General features: G+C 43.7%; 1 protein-coding gene across 1 annotated transcript; it reads right to left on the reverse strand.

Annotated features, from left to right (window-relative positions):
• Positions 1-3,794: 3,794 nt before the first annotated feature.
• On the reverse strand, positions 3,795-15,863 carry LOC139320833 (CCN family member 2-like). The gene is made up of 5 exons (XM_070949286.1): positions 15,798-15,863; positions 14,643-14,856; positions 10,782-11,024; positions 7,507-7,736; positions 3,795-4,106 (listed from the first exon to the last, which is right to left on the reverse strand). The coding sequence occupies exons 1-5, from the start codon at positions 15,861-15,863 to the stop codon at positions 3,795-3,797; spliced, it is 1,065 nt and encodes a 354-aa protein (XP_070805387.1).
• Positions 15,864-18,637: the final 2,774 nt, after the last annotated feature.

The following is an 18,637-nucleotide window of genomic DNA, read 5'->3' on the forward strand; positions in this document are numbered from 1 at the left end:
AAGCGCTGACATGAACAACAAAACAGAGCTGTAAGTTAAGCAGCAAAATGCCTTAGTTTGCTCCATTGGACTCAGTGGATTTTACTTCAAGCATGTTAAAATGTTAGATTGGGGAGGAAACCCAGAGTGATTTCACCAGTGGTGGGTTTCAATTTTTTTTACTACCAGTTCTGTGGGCGTGGCTTGGTGGGCGTGGCTTGGTGGGCGTGGAAGGGGAAGAATACTGTAAAATCTCAATTCCCACTCCACTCCAGGGGAAGGATACTGCAAAATCCCCATTTCGTCCTGATCAGCTGGGACTCGGGAGGCAGAGAATAGATGGGGGCGGGGACAATCAGAGGTGGTATTTACCGGTTCTCCAAACTACTCAAAATTTCCGCTACCGGTTCTCCAGAACTGGTCAGAACCTGCTGAATACCACCTCTGATCTTCACCCATTTTCCTGGAATGACGTTGGTCAATTACTCTTTCAGCAAAATGTACTATAGGGGGTTGTTTTAGGAATAAAAAGGGAGAGGGGTATATGAGTGATGCTTTAAATTCATAAAAAAAAAAAAAGGTGAGACATAAATCCAATCAATAAATGATAGCATGGAATAGTTTTTAAAAAAAAAAAAAATCCAACAGAGATTGCAATTTGGGTCATACTGGGATTGCTATCTACCGTTTTGCTCAAGGGTCTCATACATGACATCGTAAATTAACCAATAAAGGGGAATATTTGGAGCTCAGGCTTGAATTGAGGGGTCCTTGGTGCTCTCTGAACTTGGTGGTTTTCTTGCAGGCATTTCATTACCCAAACCACCCTAGCACTGATGATGTTACCTAGTTTGGATAATGAAACGTCTCCAAGAAAACAACCAAACTCAGAGAACACCAAGGACCCCTCATTTTTTAACCAGTAAATGTATGGTTGAATTTGCTGCCCTTGCCTTATACTGGGCTGTTTCCCGGTTCAGCCCGGTTCCGCCCGGTTCCGCCAAGCCAGTAGCGGTGATATGATGTCACCAAACTGGTTCTGCCCTCCCCGCCCCCCCGCATTATTCTTACCTTTTATTTGGCCCCACCACCAATTTATTGCTGCCTTCTGAGTCCCAGCTGATTGGCTAGAAGGAAAAAAACTGTTTAAACTTGTGCCATGGGGCTTCAAAGGGCCTCCCTACAGCTGATCAGTGTTAAAAGGCAGTGTGGTGGTAGACCGGTGCCTCCAAAAACAAATGAGTAGACCAGTGCCTCCAAAAATAAATGAGTAGACCGGTGCCTGCAAAAATAAATGGGTAGACCGGTGCCTCCAAGAACAAATGGGTAGACTGGTATAGCTCTGCAAGCAGTTAAAAGCCTGGTAGACCAGTACCTCTGCTAAATCCTAAAGAATTGTCACATGACCATCAAGCCATGCCCACAAAATAAGCCATGCCCACAGAACCGGTAGTAAAAAAATTTAGACTCCACCCCTGGCTGTTTCTAATAATGTGTCATTATGTATATCTTCTCACAAATATGATAATTTCAGTTCAATGGAGTTGAAACCTTAGGTTCTTGACTACTATTTGCTCTGCTTAGCAAAGTGCACACTGCCACCTAGTGGTCAAGGTCATAAAAGGGGCAGAAATAACAAAGCATCTAATGTGTCTGATGGGGTTGCAACAGAAAACACGTTTTGGATTGGTTTCATCCCTTTTTCTCCCTGTGCTGCTGTTCTTTCTGAATTTAGAGCAGTGGTGAAATCCAAATTTTTTTACTACCGGTTCTGTGGGCGTGGCTTGGTAGGCATGGTAGGCGTGACAGGGGAAGGATACTGCAAAATCTCCATTCCCACCCCACTCCAGCGGAAGGATACTGCAAAATCCCCATTCCCTCCCCACTCCTGGGGGGAAGGATATTGCAAAATCTCCATTCCCACCCCACTCTGGGGCCAGCCAGAGGTGGTATTTGCCGGTTCTCCAAACTACTCAAAATTTCCGCTACCGGTTCTCCAAACTGCTCAAAATTTCCGCTACCGGTTCTCCAGAACCTATCAGAACCTGTTGGATTTCACCCCTGATTTAGAGTATTTTCTGGTTGATTCAAAAGACAGGATCCAGAAGGGGAAAAAAGATCAGAAAGGAAAAGAAAACCTGGAAAGTCATACAGTTGTTCTTGATTGCCAAGCTGAGTTAGTTCATGAACAGCTGTTAGGAGGTCTGCTCCTACAAAGTCAAAAGCGATACACCTCTGGATACCCGTTGCTAATAATCATGAGCAGAAGGGAACAAGGTCTGGTGTGTCTTGGTTGTGGGCATCATAGGGGCTTCTACTTACCTTGTGTGGAAGTGAAATACTACCGATTTTATCAGCCACTGCGTTAATGGAGCCAACCTGACTGGTTGCCACTGTACCAATTCAGCTCTGAGGAAGTCAAGAACAGACAGACAATAGCAACGGCATCAAGACATTCAAGAGGTGGGGTGGAGGCCTCTAATGAAGGGCCTACCAGGAACCTATCTTCTTCCAGGTCTTCCATATCCTCCTCCAACATCAGCCTATCAGAATATGGTTTTCTACATGCACTGCAGCTTAGAGTGTTGAAGGCTTGGCATTCTAGCAGGATATGCTGATGGAGTAGAGTCCATAAGCTGCTAAGCCTCCCTAAAGCCTGCTTACGTTCAGGCCACAACAACCAGGCAGCTGCTTTGCACATCTGTTCTGCGGCCATTTGAAGCTCAACATTTGGGGCTTTAGATTTTGGTCGGTTATCTACCTTTCCACTGGCCTGCAAGCAGATATGACAAGCCAGGAAGTCGTCGACAGCACCATTTATTCTGCAGGAACAGCTCTGGTCATGTAGAACTTGCTAAAGTATTTGGGTTTTATATCGGCTGCTGTTGAGATGTTTAAAAATGAACAAGCTGAGGGTTTATTTCTTATACGGTTGGATTTCTAAGCATTACCGAACAGCATCCTCTAGCGGACAGTGCTGGGGATGATACTACATGCATTGCAGTTTAAGCAAATCCAAAACAAATGGAAAAATAATTCTCTCTTCCTCCACCAGCGGATTGAGAGAGAGAGAGAGAGACAGACAGACAGACAGAGACAGAGACACAGAGAGAGAGACAGATAGAGACAGAGATAGGGAGACAGACAGAGACAGAGATAGAGAGAAACAGAGACAGAGACAGAGAGAGGGAGAGGGAGAGAGAGAGAGACAGAGACAGAGAGAGACAGAGACAGAGACAGAGAGACAGAGAGAGACAGAGCGACAGAGAGAGAGACAAAGAGAGAGACAGAGAGAGAGAAAGAGACAGAGAGAGAGAGAGAAAGTGAATATGAATGAATCACTAGGAAAATTGGGTTCAGATTATAAATGACATAAGTAATTTGAGAACATTAACATTAGTTGTCCCAAAGGTGCTTTTTTTCAAGAGGCAACTGGACTTTCTGGTTTTTCTTTGAAGACGTTTTGCTTCTCATCCAAGAAGCTTCTTCAGCTCTGACTGGATGGTGGGGAATGGAAGCACCTCTAAAAATGGACTGGTCCAAAATTATTATTCATCAGCCATAAAACGGGGAGCCAGAACAAGCGATTACCAGCTACCCCCACCCACCATTGCAAGATTGTGTGTGGTTGATAGAGAACCCAATATATCAGCCTTGTCTCAAAACACAACATGCCAGATGTATGTTACTGGTCACTGGACATGAACTCTCTTGGATCATTTGAGATCATTTCCACTTTGTCTAAAAGATGATCAGCAAATACATCTTTAGATACTTTCAACCTGCTGGATCTAGAGTAAGAGTTGGACCCAGCACTACCGATTCTTTAGTTTGAAGTGGTCCTCTACCATTGACCGGTGGTAACTGGCCAGAAAGACATCATTATCTGCAGGGCAGTCATAGTGGCAAGAACAAGACTTGATGAACATCATTTTCCGGATAAACGACTCTCCCTCTGGGCACCGAAATTCCACTTCCACTGTGCTGGTGATACGTGGCGTACAACAGCGATTGTCCATACAGCTGCCGCAGAACTTTGGCCGATAGGAGTGGACGCTGGTGCAGCCGGTGAACTCAAACTTGATTGCCTCACGAGATTTAGGGCTTCGCAGGCATCTCTTCCCTCTCTGGAAAGAAAAGATGACAGACGCAAGTCCCTTGGATGGGTTCTGAGTTATCCCAGCCTTTTTCAACCTGATTGTTGTCATACCATCAAAACTGTGACATATGACTTTGCATCAGAAGAAGGAGAGAAGGATGGAGCTGCGATCGCAGGCAGACCCAACCGTGAGGATTTGGGCTTTGGTACCAGAGATGATCAGAGGTGAAAGCTGTATCTTTTGGTTTAAGGGACAGTGCTTTACAGCAATCAAGTGGAAAAACAACATGTGTGAGAATCGGGCCTTGTGTTTTTCCATCTATGCCTGGGCTACCACATCTATGTTCAAACTTTGGATGGAACTGGGATTATCCGTTCCATTGTGACCATCAGCGCTAATTTCAGCATCACATAACTAACAACTTTGTGTCCCAAAAATGCTTTTTCAGGAGGCAACTGGACTTTTTTCTTTGAAGACGTTTCACTTCTCATCCAAGAAGCTTCTTCAGAGTCTTCAGAGCTGAAGAAGCTTCTTGGATGAGAAGCGAAACGTCTTCAAAGAAAAAAGTCCAGTTGCCTCCTGAAAAAGCACCTTTGGGACAACCATGATTGAGAATCTCTACAGACTTTTAACAACTTTGTGAAATCTTTCTGGGTATGTAACGCGTCAGGGTTGCAACTGCAAAAGTTCATAAAATGCCTGGGGGATGGTGATATACTCAGTGGTGAAGTTCACACATTTTTAAGTGGCCTTGATTGAGAAGCTCTGTTTTAAGGTGTTAGATTGATGCAAAACAACAATTTTCACAATGGTAGTTAATTAAAAAAAAAACCTGTGTTCCTGTATGGAGCTCTCCAGGGTTCTGAAAATGCTTTATTTTTCAGTACCAGAAACCGTAAGTGCCTTGACTAGGTATTTACAGCTACTTGTCCTTAGTTGGGATCTTTGAACTACTCAACCAGCTCACCCATTTGGGTTATTCTCAACCAAACACATTTTATGGATTTAACATAACAATAACATCTAATAACAAAATAACATCTACACTGTGAGAATGTTATCTTGAATTATTAAGTGGAAAAGCAGGGCATAAATATGAAAAACACAATTCAAAGCATGTTTTCTCTCAGCTCTACAGTTTTCTTTGTGCTACTTACAAAATGTTTATTATGGGGAAAAAAAACCCACCCCATCACCCTCTGAAGGATCTTTCAGAATGGATAACTCCAAAAAACATATAAAACATACTAAGATACCTGCTCCAGCTTCCCCTTTGCTGGAGATGCTGGCTAGAATTTGACAAGGATGTTTTAATCTGAAAGGCTGCAAAGGCTGGACTGAGGTGCCTTGATAACCTCTTCCAAGTGATCTAATTGAAATAAAGATCTTGGTCAACCCATGCACCAGGAGCTTCCCTCAAGTGTTCTCTGAAAATCAATATGGTCCATCAGGTGTCTGGAGTGACCAATCAAGTGGGTCTTTCTTCTTATGCTAGGGAGCAAACATGGAGATATGAAAAAGTCCAGGATGATGATTATTTCATTACAGGCTAACTAGGCTTTAAGCTAGAGCAGCCTAAGATAGGCCCACTGAGGATCTAACAACCAGGAAACAGGGTTCAGTCCAGAGGGTTGAAAGGTAAAATTGGTACTAGATACCACCTGTTGGGGCCTGCCAGCAGAGCTGGTGGCAGACTCAGGCAGTGAGGAGATTGGGGAGGAACATGGGCCAGTCCTGGAGTCTGGGGAAGGCCCTGATTAGGGCTCTGCGTCAGAGGCAGAGATGGGACCAGGGCCGTCTTACAGTTGTCAGCTGCCTTCAGAGTGGGACATCAGTGGGGCAGAAGAACAGCTGGAGCCTGTTCCGAGTGTGTGCATGCACAGAACTGACAGGAGAAGGGAAAGAGAAGGGATCCCGGATCTGCGCACCTTCCGCCGCGCCTTAAAGACCTTACTATTTCACCAGGCCGGCCTGGCCTAATTTTCCCCCTCTTTTATAAAAGATTTTTAAAATTTTAAATATCTTTTAGTATTTTATATATTCAATTTTAAATTGGTTTTAAAAGTTTGGGGTTTTAAATTTGTCGGGGCCAAAATTATTTAATTTGATTTTATTCTATTTTTAAATTTTGTATTGTATGTGTTTTTATTGTTTGGCTGTGCACCGCCCTGAGTCCTTCGGGAGTAGGGCGGTATAGAAATCTAATAAAATGAAATGAAATGAAATGAAATGAAATGAAATGAAATGAAAAGCTAAGGAACAAGGGTCGACTCAGGAGTAAAGCCACAGGTGGATGGTGAATGGCCCCTCCCAGAGGGAATAAAAGAGGAGCGAAAGGGGAGGGGAGTTTGCAGGAGACAATTCGTTCGCTTAATTGGTTCGTGATTCTCAGAGACTCCTTGCCAAGTTTTGAAGCTATCGGCCTGGCAGCTCTCCAAGCCAAATAAGGTCTGTGACTGTAAATTCCCCCTTGAAAGACTTTGCTGAAGGTGAATGAGAGGAATTCACAGTAACTTAATAAAAAGGGTTTTTTTGGTCAGGACAAGGAGTCTGCTTCATGCTCTTGGGAAGCCTAGGACAACACCATCATCTTGTCTTTTGTCATATGTTCCTCTGTCTATCACTGCCGAGATGCCACTGCTAGCCCTTCCCCCATCAAACCAACACCCCCATACTCTGCCATCTCTCCCCCAGGTCCAAGGAAGCCATCCAGCCCCCAGATATATGCTCCTCCCTGTAATGCACAATCAGATATATTTGCCACCTCAACAAAAATTAGTTCTGTTAGGATATGGTTTGAGCCTAACAAGTTGTCCAGGCAATATATGTGTTCTGTGACTTTAATATGAATATGTATTGTGTGACTTTAAAGTTTTACTGCTGATTCATTGTAATGCTGAGTCATGCTGTAATTAGTTGTGAACGTATTTAAGAAAGGTACTGTAACGTATTCAGTTGATGATAAGCTACCATTGTGTGTGGAGTTGCTATTCATTGTGCTCTCATCGTTGGATGGATCTGCTACCATCGTGGTTTGTGAACCAGAGTGAGTTTGTTATTCTAACCAACTACTGTTTGTGTGGTAAGAAGATTTTGTATCACTGGACTGATTTAACTGGCAAAGACTTGGATTGAAAAGACTATGAGATTGTTTTTTCACTATAAAGTAAACTTTTGATAAACCAGTTTGCACATCTCTTATTCATTGCTCTCAGCAATGTTTCTCTGTGTTCTACACTCTGCTGGTTGGTAACACAACAACAATATCCTTAACAAGTTCAATTCAGCCTACTAAACTCAGGAGATTCTTGACATATTCTATCCAACTTGTCTCCATCATTTCTGGTCCCCACCAACTCTGCTCCCAGCCCCTTGCAGAAGTTGGTATCTGATACTTGGCACCCACTTCACTCAGCTGCCACGATACCTTGATGCTCCGGTCTAGAGAGACATTGCAGAATCGAACCAAGCACAGCCTGCTCTCCTTCTCCAGTTGGCACTGGGGATTGTCATTGGTAACACGGGTTGAGATGCCCATCCCACAAGTCTTAGAACAGACACTCCATTCAGTGGTTTGCACCAAGCAGTTCACTTGAAGGTCATTTGGTGTGGATTTAAGCTTTAACTCAGGCTTGTGAGCAAATCTGTTCCTGTAAACTGAGATGGGCAAAAGAACTTCCGTGAGCAAATTCTAAACATTAAAAGTAATGTGATTTCTTTTTCATACAGCTTGCCTTAACCTCATTCATTTTTTTCACTTGGCCAAACTGTGGCAGCCCAAAAACATCTGAAAGACACCAAGCTGAAGAAGACTAATTTAAAGACTTGACTTTCATTGAACTAAATCCACACTCACTTCATCTCATTCTGCAATAACGCAGCCCATCGGAGGGCTGTGTATTTAAAAAGAAATCCACCTTATGGCCAAGAGGGACACCATTAGAAATTAGTTATACATATGGGAGGGATGTGGTGGCTCAGTGGCTAAGACACTGAGCTTGTTGATTGAAAGGTCAGCAGTTCAGCCGTTCGAATCCCTAGTGCCGTGTAATGGGGTGAGCGCCTGTTCCTTGTCCCAGTTTCTGCCAACCTAGCACTTTGAAAGCACATAAAAAATGCAAGTAGAAAAATAGGGACCCCCTTTGGTAGGAAGGTAACAGCGTTCCGTGTGCCTTTGGCATTTAGTCATGCCGGCCACATGACCACAGAGACGTCTTCGGACAGCGCTGGCTCTTTGGCTTAGAAATGGAGATGAACACTACCCCCTAGAGTCAGGAACGACTAGCGAGGGGAACCTTTACCTTTACCTTTATGGGAGATTGGTTACTTACAGAGGAATTTCAAAGGATTGCCCAGCAAGAGACAAATACTGAAACATTTTTTTCTGAAAGAGATTGCCGGAGACAATGTTGTTCTACTCAAAAAAAATTTAATGTCCATTATTAGTCTCACAGGCTCTCCTCTCATTCCACCAATTCATTAGATTAAGTGCAAGAGATTTAGTAAAGTCTTCTCAGAAGGGGCACCAAAAGGCAGGGATGAAATCATGTTTAAATCACTGGACAGCAGCAAACTTTGGTGTGCCTGGATTACTTCTGTCTGTTTTGCTCTTCTTCGAATCTAGGTCTAGTTCACACATCATGCTGAGCTTTCATCTGTCACCCATGTTTTAAGGAGTAAATACTAAGTCACAAACCATGGTTCTTAAAGCGCCTGACAGCCCACTTCAACCAAAAGCAAGAGTCTCTTAAGGTTTCTTCCCACAAATTATTGGAAGAGAAGACGAGAAAAATTACAGAAATCTTAGCAGCTGAGAGGTTTTCATTATCAGGGCTCAATTCAGTATCTCAGCTAATTAAGAAAACTTCTTTTTCAGCCTTTGCTAAGATCTCTGTGAACTGATGAGAAAGCTATTCTATTAACAAATAAGAGTAAAATATCTGGGTGATCAGGATGTAAATCTCTGTCAAGACTCTGAACATATCATTGCAATTCAACGGAGTTCACACAATCCATTAAACCAAATGGATTGCTAAAACATATGAAGAGGCTAAACCAGGGGTGTCCAAACTTGGCCCCTTGAAGAGTGGTCAGCCAGCATGAGCTATAAATATGAGAAAGTTGTTGGCTGGGGAATTCTGGGAGTTGAAGTCCACCACTCTTCAAGGGGCCAAGTTTGGACATCCCTGGGCTAAACCATATGAAGAACGGTTGCAGGAACTGGGTATGTCTAGTTTAATGAAAAGAAGAACTAGGGGAGATATGATAACAGTGTTCCAATATCTCAGGGGCTGCCCCAAAGAAGAGGGAGTCAAGCTAGTCTCCAAAGCACATGAGGGCAGGACAAGAATCAATGGGTGGAAACTAATCAAGGAGAGAAGCAACTTAGAACTAAGGAGACATTTCCTGACAGTGAGAACAATTGCCTCCAGAAGTTGTGAATGCCCCCACACTGGAAGTTTTTAAGAAGATGTTGGATAACCATTTGTCTGAAGTGGTGTAGAGTTTCCTGCCTAAGCAGGGGGTTGGACTAGAAGACCTCCAAGGTCCCTTCCAACTCTGTTATTCTATTATTCTATTCTAAATCCAAGCAAATCACATTATACTGTACTGTGTTCTTTAATATGATGTGTAAATTCAGCCAATAGTTTATAAAACTTTCTAACTGAAGAGCCTTCTTTTTTTTTCCCCTGTCATCTAGTAGACTACTTCTTTTGAAATCTTCAGACAGTTCTGCTTGTTCTTGAAGAGCTCTTTTCAATTGCCCTCTTGTTTTTCTCTTTTTTTGGAAAGGGGTAAGCAGAGAAGCTCCTGGCTCTGTTTCAAGATTTTGTTTCAGTGTGTTCAGCAGTTTTCCTTCAACATTGCCCAGCCCTAAGAAATACCATAGTTCTACACGCAAAACAACCACTCTGTAATTTCTTATGACCCTCTCTCCCTTCTACCAATCCTTCTTCTTTTTGTGCCATATCCGTCATTGGACGTTGGCGATCATGTTGGAGATCCTATTTTTATCAGCAGCCGCACGAAAAAGTGCTGCTGAGTTTTGTCCAAACCGGTCCCTTAGATTTTGAAGCCATAATGTTCTTCTTCTGCCTGGACCTTGTTTTCCTTCAATCTTTCCCTGGAGGATTAAAAGATTTAAGAGCCGAGGTGGCACAGTGGTTAGAGTGCAGTACTGCAGGCTACTTCAGCTGACTGCTAGCTTCAGTTCAACAGTTCAAATCTCACCAGGCTCAGGGTTGATTTAGTCTTCCATCCTTCCGAGGTGGGTAAAATGAGGACCCAGATTGTTGGGGGCAATAGGCTGACTCTTAGAGAGGGCTGTAAAAGTACTATGAAGCGGTATATAAGTCTAAGTGTTATTGCTATTGCTATTAAGTGAAATATGCTGTATTTTTCTGGGTGTTGCATCACATGTCTGAAATATTTTAACTTTAGCTTTTTAATGGTTTTGATGATTTCCCTTGGCTTTCCCAAGTGGCTTATCATCTCATTTCTGATTTTGTCAATCCTACCAATCCTAAATGCATAAAACAATCTCGTTCTCCTCTTCCTCAATACTGTTTGGGCTTCTCTTGACTTCCTCTTGACCCTTCATCTAAGATGACTTCTACAGAGCTGTAAGATCTACCTTGATTCAGCAATTACAACATCTCCTCCCTGTCCCCGTTCATAGTTCTCCTATCTCATCACCCATACCTTTCTCGGAAGGGGACTTTTCACTGCTTCTTTCACAGACCCACTCTTCGCAACACTTGTTCTGCGCTTTTACCCAGTGGTGAAAGGGACAATCAGGGGGCGGGAGACGTGCCCCATCAGGGCAAAGGGGAATGCAGCCAATGGACCCGCCCATGCAGATACACTGCAGCTGACAACTGGGCTGGAAGCTCTCTCCATTTAGATAGGTTTTTCCCATCAGGACACAGGAGGACCCTTCGTAAGCTGGAGGAGGAACACAAAGGTGTGTGTGAGCAGGAGTTTAACACAGAATATGTACAGTCCACATAAGCAACCATCACACTTGAATTGGGTGGCATTAAACAAAATGGAAAGCTGTGCATATTTTATTATAAACTAGCTGATAACTCGGCATTGCCTGGGTATTTATTTATCCCAATCCTGTATTAGACAGGAAGAGCAACTTCACCCTGAGTCCTGATTTCGGCGAGAATTAAATTAGTTAAAAATGTTTTCCCTGTGCCCCCAGAAGCGTCAAGTAAAATGATACCACCTTGTTGTTTTGCTAGTTGATCCATGATCATTTGGTATGCTTTTTTCTGATCTTGATTTAGAAGCGGCTTCTTGTCCACAATATATGCACTAAGCTGTTTGACATTGTAGTTCTTTTCTTGAATGTAATCAGTGTGAAGTACGTTGTGTCAGTCTTGTAGTGGTGCAGGCAGGCCGAGTTGCAGCAATGTTTTATTGATCATGGCCATACATTTGTTTTCAAGAATAATCAAAGCCTTGTTGAAAATGTCCGGACCAAACGTAATTTCTAATGTTGGATTTTCCCCCTTACCAGAGGGAGCCCCCTTGTGGAGTACTGTGAAACCGTTACCATGGCAACTCCACTGTGCTGCACAGTAGAAGCCGTTTTAAGGCACAACGAGCTGTATCTTAACAGAACACCCCCCCCGCCGAGGAGTGTTAGGGGTGTCTTACCCCCACAGTATTTTTTTCCAGAGAATAAGTCATCTGTGTACCAAGTTTGGTTGAAATTGCTCGAGGCGTTCCAGAGTTATGCTGGAACATACAGACACACAGAGAGCCATTTATATAGATATAGACATAGCCATATTTTCTACAAAAGCAGTCAAATGTCAGCAAATCTATCATTAATACCAGGAAATTGGTCTTTGTTTTAGACAGTTTAATAATTTTTCCTCCCTCCCTTCTTTCTGCTTTCATTTCAATTACCATCCAATGAGTCTTCTGATGTTTGTAACCTTTGGTATTTTCCAATGAAATGGCATGACATTTCCGGTGTATTAGTCTCCGGCTTGCCAAATTCCATGAAGATGTCAAAAGGGTAGCCATTTTTAGTATATTGTGCTAAAGACTGGACACACAGACTGCCACTTATCTAAACAAAATAAAACTTACAATTTTATTAACATTCTCTTTTTGGCTACTCTTCATGACCTTTGAATGAACTAAAGTTCCCCTTCTTCCATGCAAAATAATGCTCCCACTACAGAGTAATAAAAACAAAAATAGATGCATTTCCATTCATTCAAGTTTCCATTGATTGGAAATGAATGAATTCTTGCTTTGCTTTGCTTTGGTTCATTTGAATTTTTCCCCCGAACAGTATGAATACACATTAAAGTCCTTGAAAAGAGATTAGTAAATGTGTCACTGAAATCTTGGAACATAAAAGTATGGATTCGTAGAACCAATGAAATGGGAAATGTGTTGAACAGTATTTCTGTTCAACTGGGGTAATTTTGAGATATTGGACTTCAATTCACAGAATCCCCCAGGCAGCATAGACACTACTAAGAATTCTGGGAGTTGAAGTCTATACATCTTGATTTTCCAGGCTGGGAAACAACACTGTCATAGGTCATTCATATCAAGAGACCACACAAGAGATTATTTTAGCCTATTGTCCATTTAGTAATTGGACAATGCTTTTACCCTTAGAGTGCAGATGAAATCTATCTTCTTATAAATCTATTTGTCTATAATCTTCTTATAAAGAACAAACTTTTTGTAGCCTCAAAGTATGGGAAAGGGTCACTTAAACCATCAAATCCAGTTCTCTGCAAAAATCCAAATTAAGGCATTCAATCTTGACCTGCAAAACTTCACTGAAGGTAACCCACCAACTCCTTCCATCATTGGTTCCACTAAACTGGTGTTAAACTGGTATTAAGGGGCTTTTTCTGATGTTCAAAAAGATCAGCCTTCCTATAAGTTAAGAAAATTATTCGATCTTATGTCTTGGGATGACAGAGAAGAAGTCTCTTCTGTGCAATATTCTTTCAGGGACTTGAAAAATGTTACCGTATGTTGCTTTCTACTGTATTCCCATTTTTCAAAGCTAGACATAGTCAATTCCTTCACTCCCTCCTCCTCTGGCATGGCCTGTCTGTCTGTCTGTCAGTATGTACTGTATATCTACCTGCCTGTCTAATCTAATCTATTGTTCTGACCTAGACTACCTGAGTCTTTAAAACACACGAGTAGTCCCAAAAACCTCTTTTATTGCAACAGCTGTGAATTCTGTTCATTCACAGATGAGTCCCAATTATTTATAAAGAGTCCTTTGGGAGAAGTCCTTCGGGATAATCACCCACCTTTATCTCCCTTGATACGCTGCCAAAGACCTAATTGGCAAAACCACATGGAGTCCAGAATCAAACAGAGCTTCAGGCTTTAAGCTGAACCGAATGAACAAACGTTGCTTCATGCAAAGGCCCACGTGCCTTTGCTCCTCTTTTAAGTCTTATGGGAGGGGCCAATCATCTCCCAGCCCTACTCCCAAGTCGTCTCCTTTGTTTTAGCTGTTCTTGACTTCTGGCAGCTCTGCGCATGCACGCACTGGGAACAGGCTCCCCCTGTTCCTCTGCCTCGCTGAGGTCTGACTTTGGAGGCTCCGGAGGCAACACGTACCTCCCAGATGGCCCTTTCTCTGCCTCCGATGCAGAGCCCTCGTCCGAGCCTTCCCCAGACTCCAGGACTGGTCCATGGTCCTCCCCAGCCTCCTCACTGTCTGACTCTGCTGCCAGCTCCGTAGGCTGCTGGTGGATCATAACATGTATTCTAGTCTAGTCTAGTCCATACCATTGATGGAAAGACTCTGTCCCTGTGATTTAGGAGAAGTGGAGACTGTGGGTCACATTCTCCTTAGATGTTCCTTTTACACAGAGATTAGGAAAAAACATATTCTGCCAATAACTGCTAGGTATCCTGGCCATTCCAACACTACCTATCTCCAGCTTAAGGATGAGTAGTCCATAATTACAACACAGGTGGCCAGATTCTGCGCAGCAGCACTGGGGATTCATCACAAACACATGTCTTCTCCAGCATAGCGATGTTATATAACAAATGTGGCAAACCCTCTGCATTGCTTAGTCTTTTCCCTTTTAGCGTTGAACCTACAACGGGCCACACAGTTTATGGATTGTAAATGTAGTATAGTTAGATCATGTATAATTGACAGACTGGATTTTATTATAGATTGTAGTTATTACGTATTATTTTACACTAGAATTTTTAATCGTATATTTATGGAGCATTTTTATTTGTTCTGGTCTCTGATCTAAGACTGTAATAAACTGAATGGGATTGAGTCTAGTCTAGTCCAGTCTAACAAATAAAAACAGCAAGATAAAACAAAACTCTTCCCACCAGGTGCCAGACCAAGCATACTATTGGGGGGAAAGCCCACATTTTCAAACATTACCTTTCTTCATTGCTATTCCAAATGGTTCCCCAGAAATGGGAGCAGTGGGAGGGACCAGCACAGATATTGAGCGGAATAATTGCTATACATGACATGCATATTATGCTTTTGTAAAAGGAGGAGAATAGGAGCAAACCACTCACCTAAACAGATGCCACTGTCTTTCTGGGTTTTGGAAAAGTCACAGTAGAGCCCTTTGTGGTGATCACAAGATTCCTGCAGCGAGCACAGCTCCCCGAGCTGCCGGGAACATACCCTGCAGCAACCGCAACCATCTAGCAAAAGGCTGTTGCCAAGAGGGCAGGGGGGAGCCTGTGAGGGACACTGGCAAGGATAGGAACATGTCTGAGATGCCACCTAGAAAAGAGACAGAGACTTAGCAGTTTATGAACAACAGTGAGCTCAAATCTTTTTTTTTCCTTCATTAAAATGCCACTCAGACATGGCATAGGAATTCCTGTATGGCACATGATGTTCTATTGCTGCCTTCCAAATCCGTGGTGGGTTTCAAAAATGTTTACTACTGGTTCTGTGGGTGTGGCTTGGTGGGCGTGGTAGGGGAAGGATACTGTAAAATCTCCATTCAACCAACCAGGGGAAGGTTACTGCAAATTCCCCATTTTCTCCAGATCAGCTGGGAGTTGGGAGGCAGAGAAGAGCTGGGGTGGGGCCAGTCAGGATTTTTACTACCGGTTCTCCAGAACTGGTCAGAACCTGTTGAAACCCACCTCTGATCCAAATCATCTGCAGGAGGAAACAGTTTTCAGCTCTTCTGGCTACAATAAGAAAGTAAGAGGTAGAAGAGGTGGGACTCCCTGATAGCCACATGGACCATCACATTGGAGGGGATTAGTTGAGGAAGAGATTATGGAGGGCAGCACATGTTTGGAAGAAGCAGCACCGGCATTTCTGAGATTTCCAAGACTTGGCTGAAATAAACACACATGCACATGGCTGAAATAAACACACATAGTTTTCTCCCCACATCAAATTCAAACAACATGGACTAGGTGTAAGGAGACTTCCTAGATTCCTCACTCTCTAAACCAGGGACGTACAACTTTAGCAATTTTTATGACTTGTGGACTTCGACTCCCAGAATTCCCCATCCAGCCATGCTGGCTGAGGAATTCTGGGAATTGAAGTCCTCAAGGTTGGAAAACCTCTGCTCTACACACTTGAAGACTTGTTCTCTTCTTCATAGTAGGACACCCTGCATTATAAAAAGAAAAACTTTTGAGAAGTCTACACCCTCCCATTTCCACTGCTATATCTTCATAGAAATATACAGTACATACCCATCCAGGAACACGGGCCAATAAAAAGAAGGTCAGAATAATGATTGCGCCAGAGTTGTCAAACATCCTGAACTCCCTGCTCTGGGCATCCCTCTTTGTTGCCTTCTGAACAGTAATGAATTCAAACTCATCTTTTAAATAGACTTCCGTGACAGGGCTGGGACTTCAGCTGAGTGACAATCTGGAAGATAGCCAAACATTGAGCGCAGGAAAAAAAAATCTGAATTCCAGAGAATTCTTACTACTGGCGGAACTTGGCATGTCCCCGTAACACAGCATTTATGCAGGAGGGAGAAGAAAGAGAGACATCAACTTCGCTGGCCAAATCTTGAGAAGATGCTATTTTTTTCTTTTAATCTCAGAAGTATTTGTGCCATGACTCCTTGCCCCATCCCTTCTGCCTCCCTTCTCTCTTCTCTTCATTCCTTCCCATTAGTTTAATTTTAATGGCCAAGAAAAAAACTAACCTTCTTAAGTAAACTCAAAAGCCTATTGTGGTCATTCTTCACCCTTGGAAAAGGAAAGAAGGTGTCACTACATAGTTTGTTGTTGTTAATTGCGAAGTTGTGTCCGACCCATCACGACCCCATGGACAACGTTCCTCCAGGCTTTCCTGTCCTCTACCATCCTCTGGAGTCCATTTAAGCTCACGCCTACTGCTTCAGGGACTCCATCCAGCCACCTTGTTCTCTGCCGTCCCCTTCTTCTTTTGCCCTCCATCTTTCTCAGCATTAGGCTCTTCTCCAGTGAGTCTTTCCTTCTCATTAGGTGGCCAAGTATTTGAGTTTCATCTTCAGGATCTGGCCTTCTAAAGAGCAGTCAGGGTTGATCTCCTCTAGGACTGACCAGTTTGATCGCCTTGCAGTCCAAGGGACTCGCAGGAGTCTTCTCCAGCACCAGAGTTCAAAGGCCTCCATTCTTTGGCGCTCAGCCTTTCTTATGGTCCAACTTTCACAGCCATCCATTGCAACTGGCAAAACCATAGCCTTGATTATACGCCCTTTTGTTGGCAGGGTGATGTCTCTGCTTTTTAGAATGCTGTCTAGATTCACCATAGCTTTCCTCCCCAGGAGCAAGCGTCTTTTAATTTCTTGGCTGCAGTCCCCAACTGCGGTGATCTTGGAGCCCAGGAAAATAAAATCTGTCACTACCATTTCTTTCCCATTTATTTGCCAGGATACTACATACGGTGGTTAGGCAACAGCATATCGGCTGGTCTGAAAAAGCTAACAGGGATCAGAATTGATCAATTCTTGGATGGCAATCCACCAGAAAATCCAGGGCTGTAAAATAGATGTATGTGTGTGTGTGTGAGAGAGAGAGAGGTGGTATTCAGCCAGTTCTGACCGATTCGGACGAACCGGTAGTAGCGACCTGCGGGTGGGCCCGCACCAGGGGTGAAATCCAGCAGGTTCTGACAGGTTCTGGAGAACCGGTAGCGGAAATTTTGAGTTGTTTGGAGAACCGGCAAATACCACTTCTGGCTGGCCCCAGAGTGGGGAGGGAATGGAGATTTTGCAGTATCCTTCCCCTGCCATACCCACCAAGCTACGCCCGCCAAGCCACACCATGCCCACCAAGCCATGCCAACAGAACCGGTAGTAAAGAAATTTGGATTTCACCACTGGCCCACGCCCACCCACCTGGGCGCAATCCCGTCCTATATCGCTGTGTTTTTGATGCCGCACGCATGCATGGACGGTACGCGCGAGCAAATTGCCATGTTTGACATTGCACCCATGTGTGGATGGTGCACATGAGCGAATTGCTGTGTTTTGTGATGCCGCACGCACGTGTGGATGGCGCATGCACACTCACATTTCTGGTGCTGGCCGAACCAGTGGTAACTGTATGTGAAACCCACCTCTGGGTGCGCGTGCGTGCGTGCACATGCTTTCAAGTTAGTTTGGACTCTTTGCAACTGCCTGGATATCTCTCTGCTCTCCAGAACTGGCAGCTTGGATGAAAGAAAAAAGGACATTGAAACGAGAAGAGAGTGAGAGAAATTAAAAGTGGTGTGACTACAGGCGGTCCTTGATTTACAACCATTCGTTTAGTGACCGTTCAGAGTTACAGTGTGCTGGAAAAAAAAGTGACTCGTGACTGATTTTCACACTTATAGCCATTGCAGCACAGATCATGGTCACGTGGCCAAAATTTGGGCATTTAGCAACTGGCATGCGTTGATGACAGTTGCATCTCCGAAGCTTACCTGTCAGAGTTTAGGCAGCATAAGTAGCATTATTAGATACAGCCAGGAGCTATAACACAGTACACAGCACACAGAGCTTTTTAGATATATACAGTGAACTATACAAACATATATGTGATTCAATACCTTTACAGCTACAGATACATGGAGGAGCAATAATACACACCGAGAGAACAAGAAGTATAATGCAGGATGAGAAGGCTTGAGGAGAAGGCTTGAGGAGGAACGCCCTCTAATGGCTTACTTTATATAGGCAGCTTCTGACCCAGTTCCTTAAAGTGGCAGTAACTCTGCTGCCTCATTCTGTTGCATCAGCTTCCGGCTTACAGCTTCCCATCAGCTTACAGCTATTAACTCTTTCATACCCTGACATTACCATTTGTGATCTTCCCAGCTGGCTTCCAACAAGCAGTCAATGGGGGAAGCCAGATTTCCCCCTGGGACTATTGTAACGCTCTCTACATGGGGCTGCGTGGGTGGTGACGGGAGCGACGTGGCGCTCCCATGTAACACCTCTCCTGCGCAAGCTGCACTGGCTCCCAGTGGTCTTCCGAGTGCGCTTCAAGGTTTTGGTTATCACCTTTAGAGCGCTCCATGGCTTAGGACCTGGTTATTTACGGGACCGCCT

The sequence above is a fragment of the Pituophis catenifer genome, unplaced genomic scaffold (genome assembly GCF_029215685.1).
Source record: "Pituophis catenifer annectens isolate HBS135680 unplaced genomic scaffold, rPitCat1.0.hap2 SCAF_9, whole genome shotgun sequence".
Taxonomy (NCBI): Eukaryota; Metazoa; Chordata; class Lepidosauria; order Squamata; family Colubridae; genus Pituophis; species Pituophis catenifer.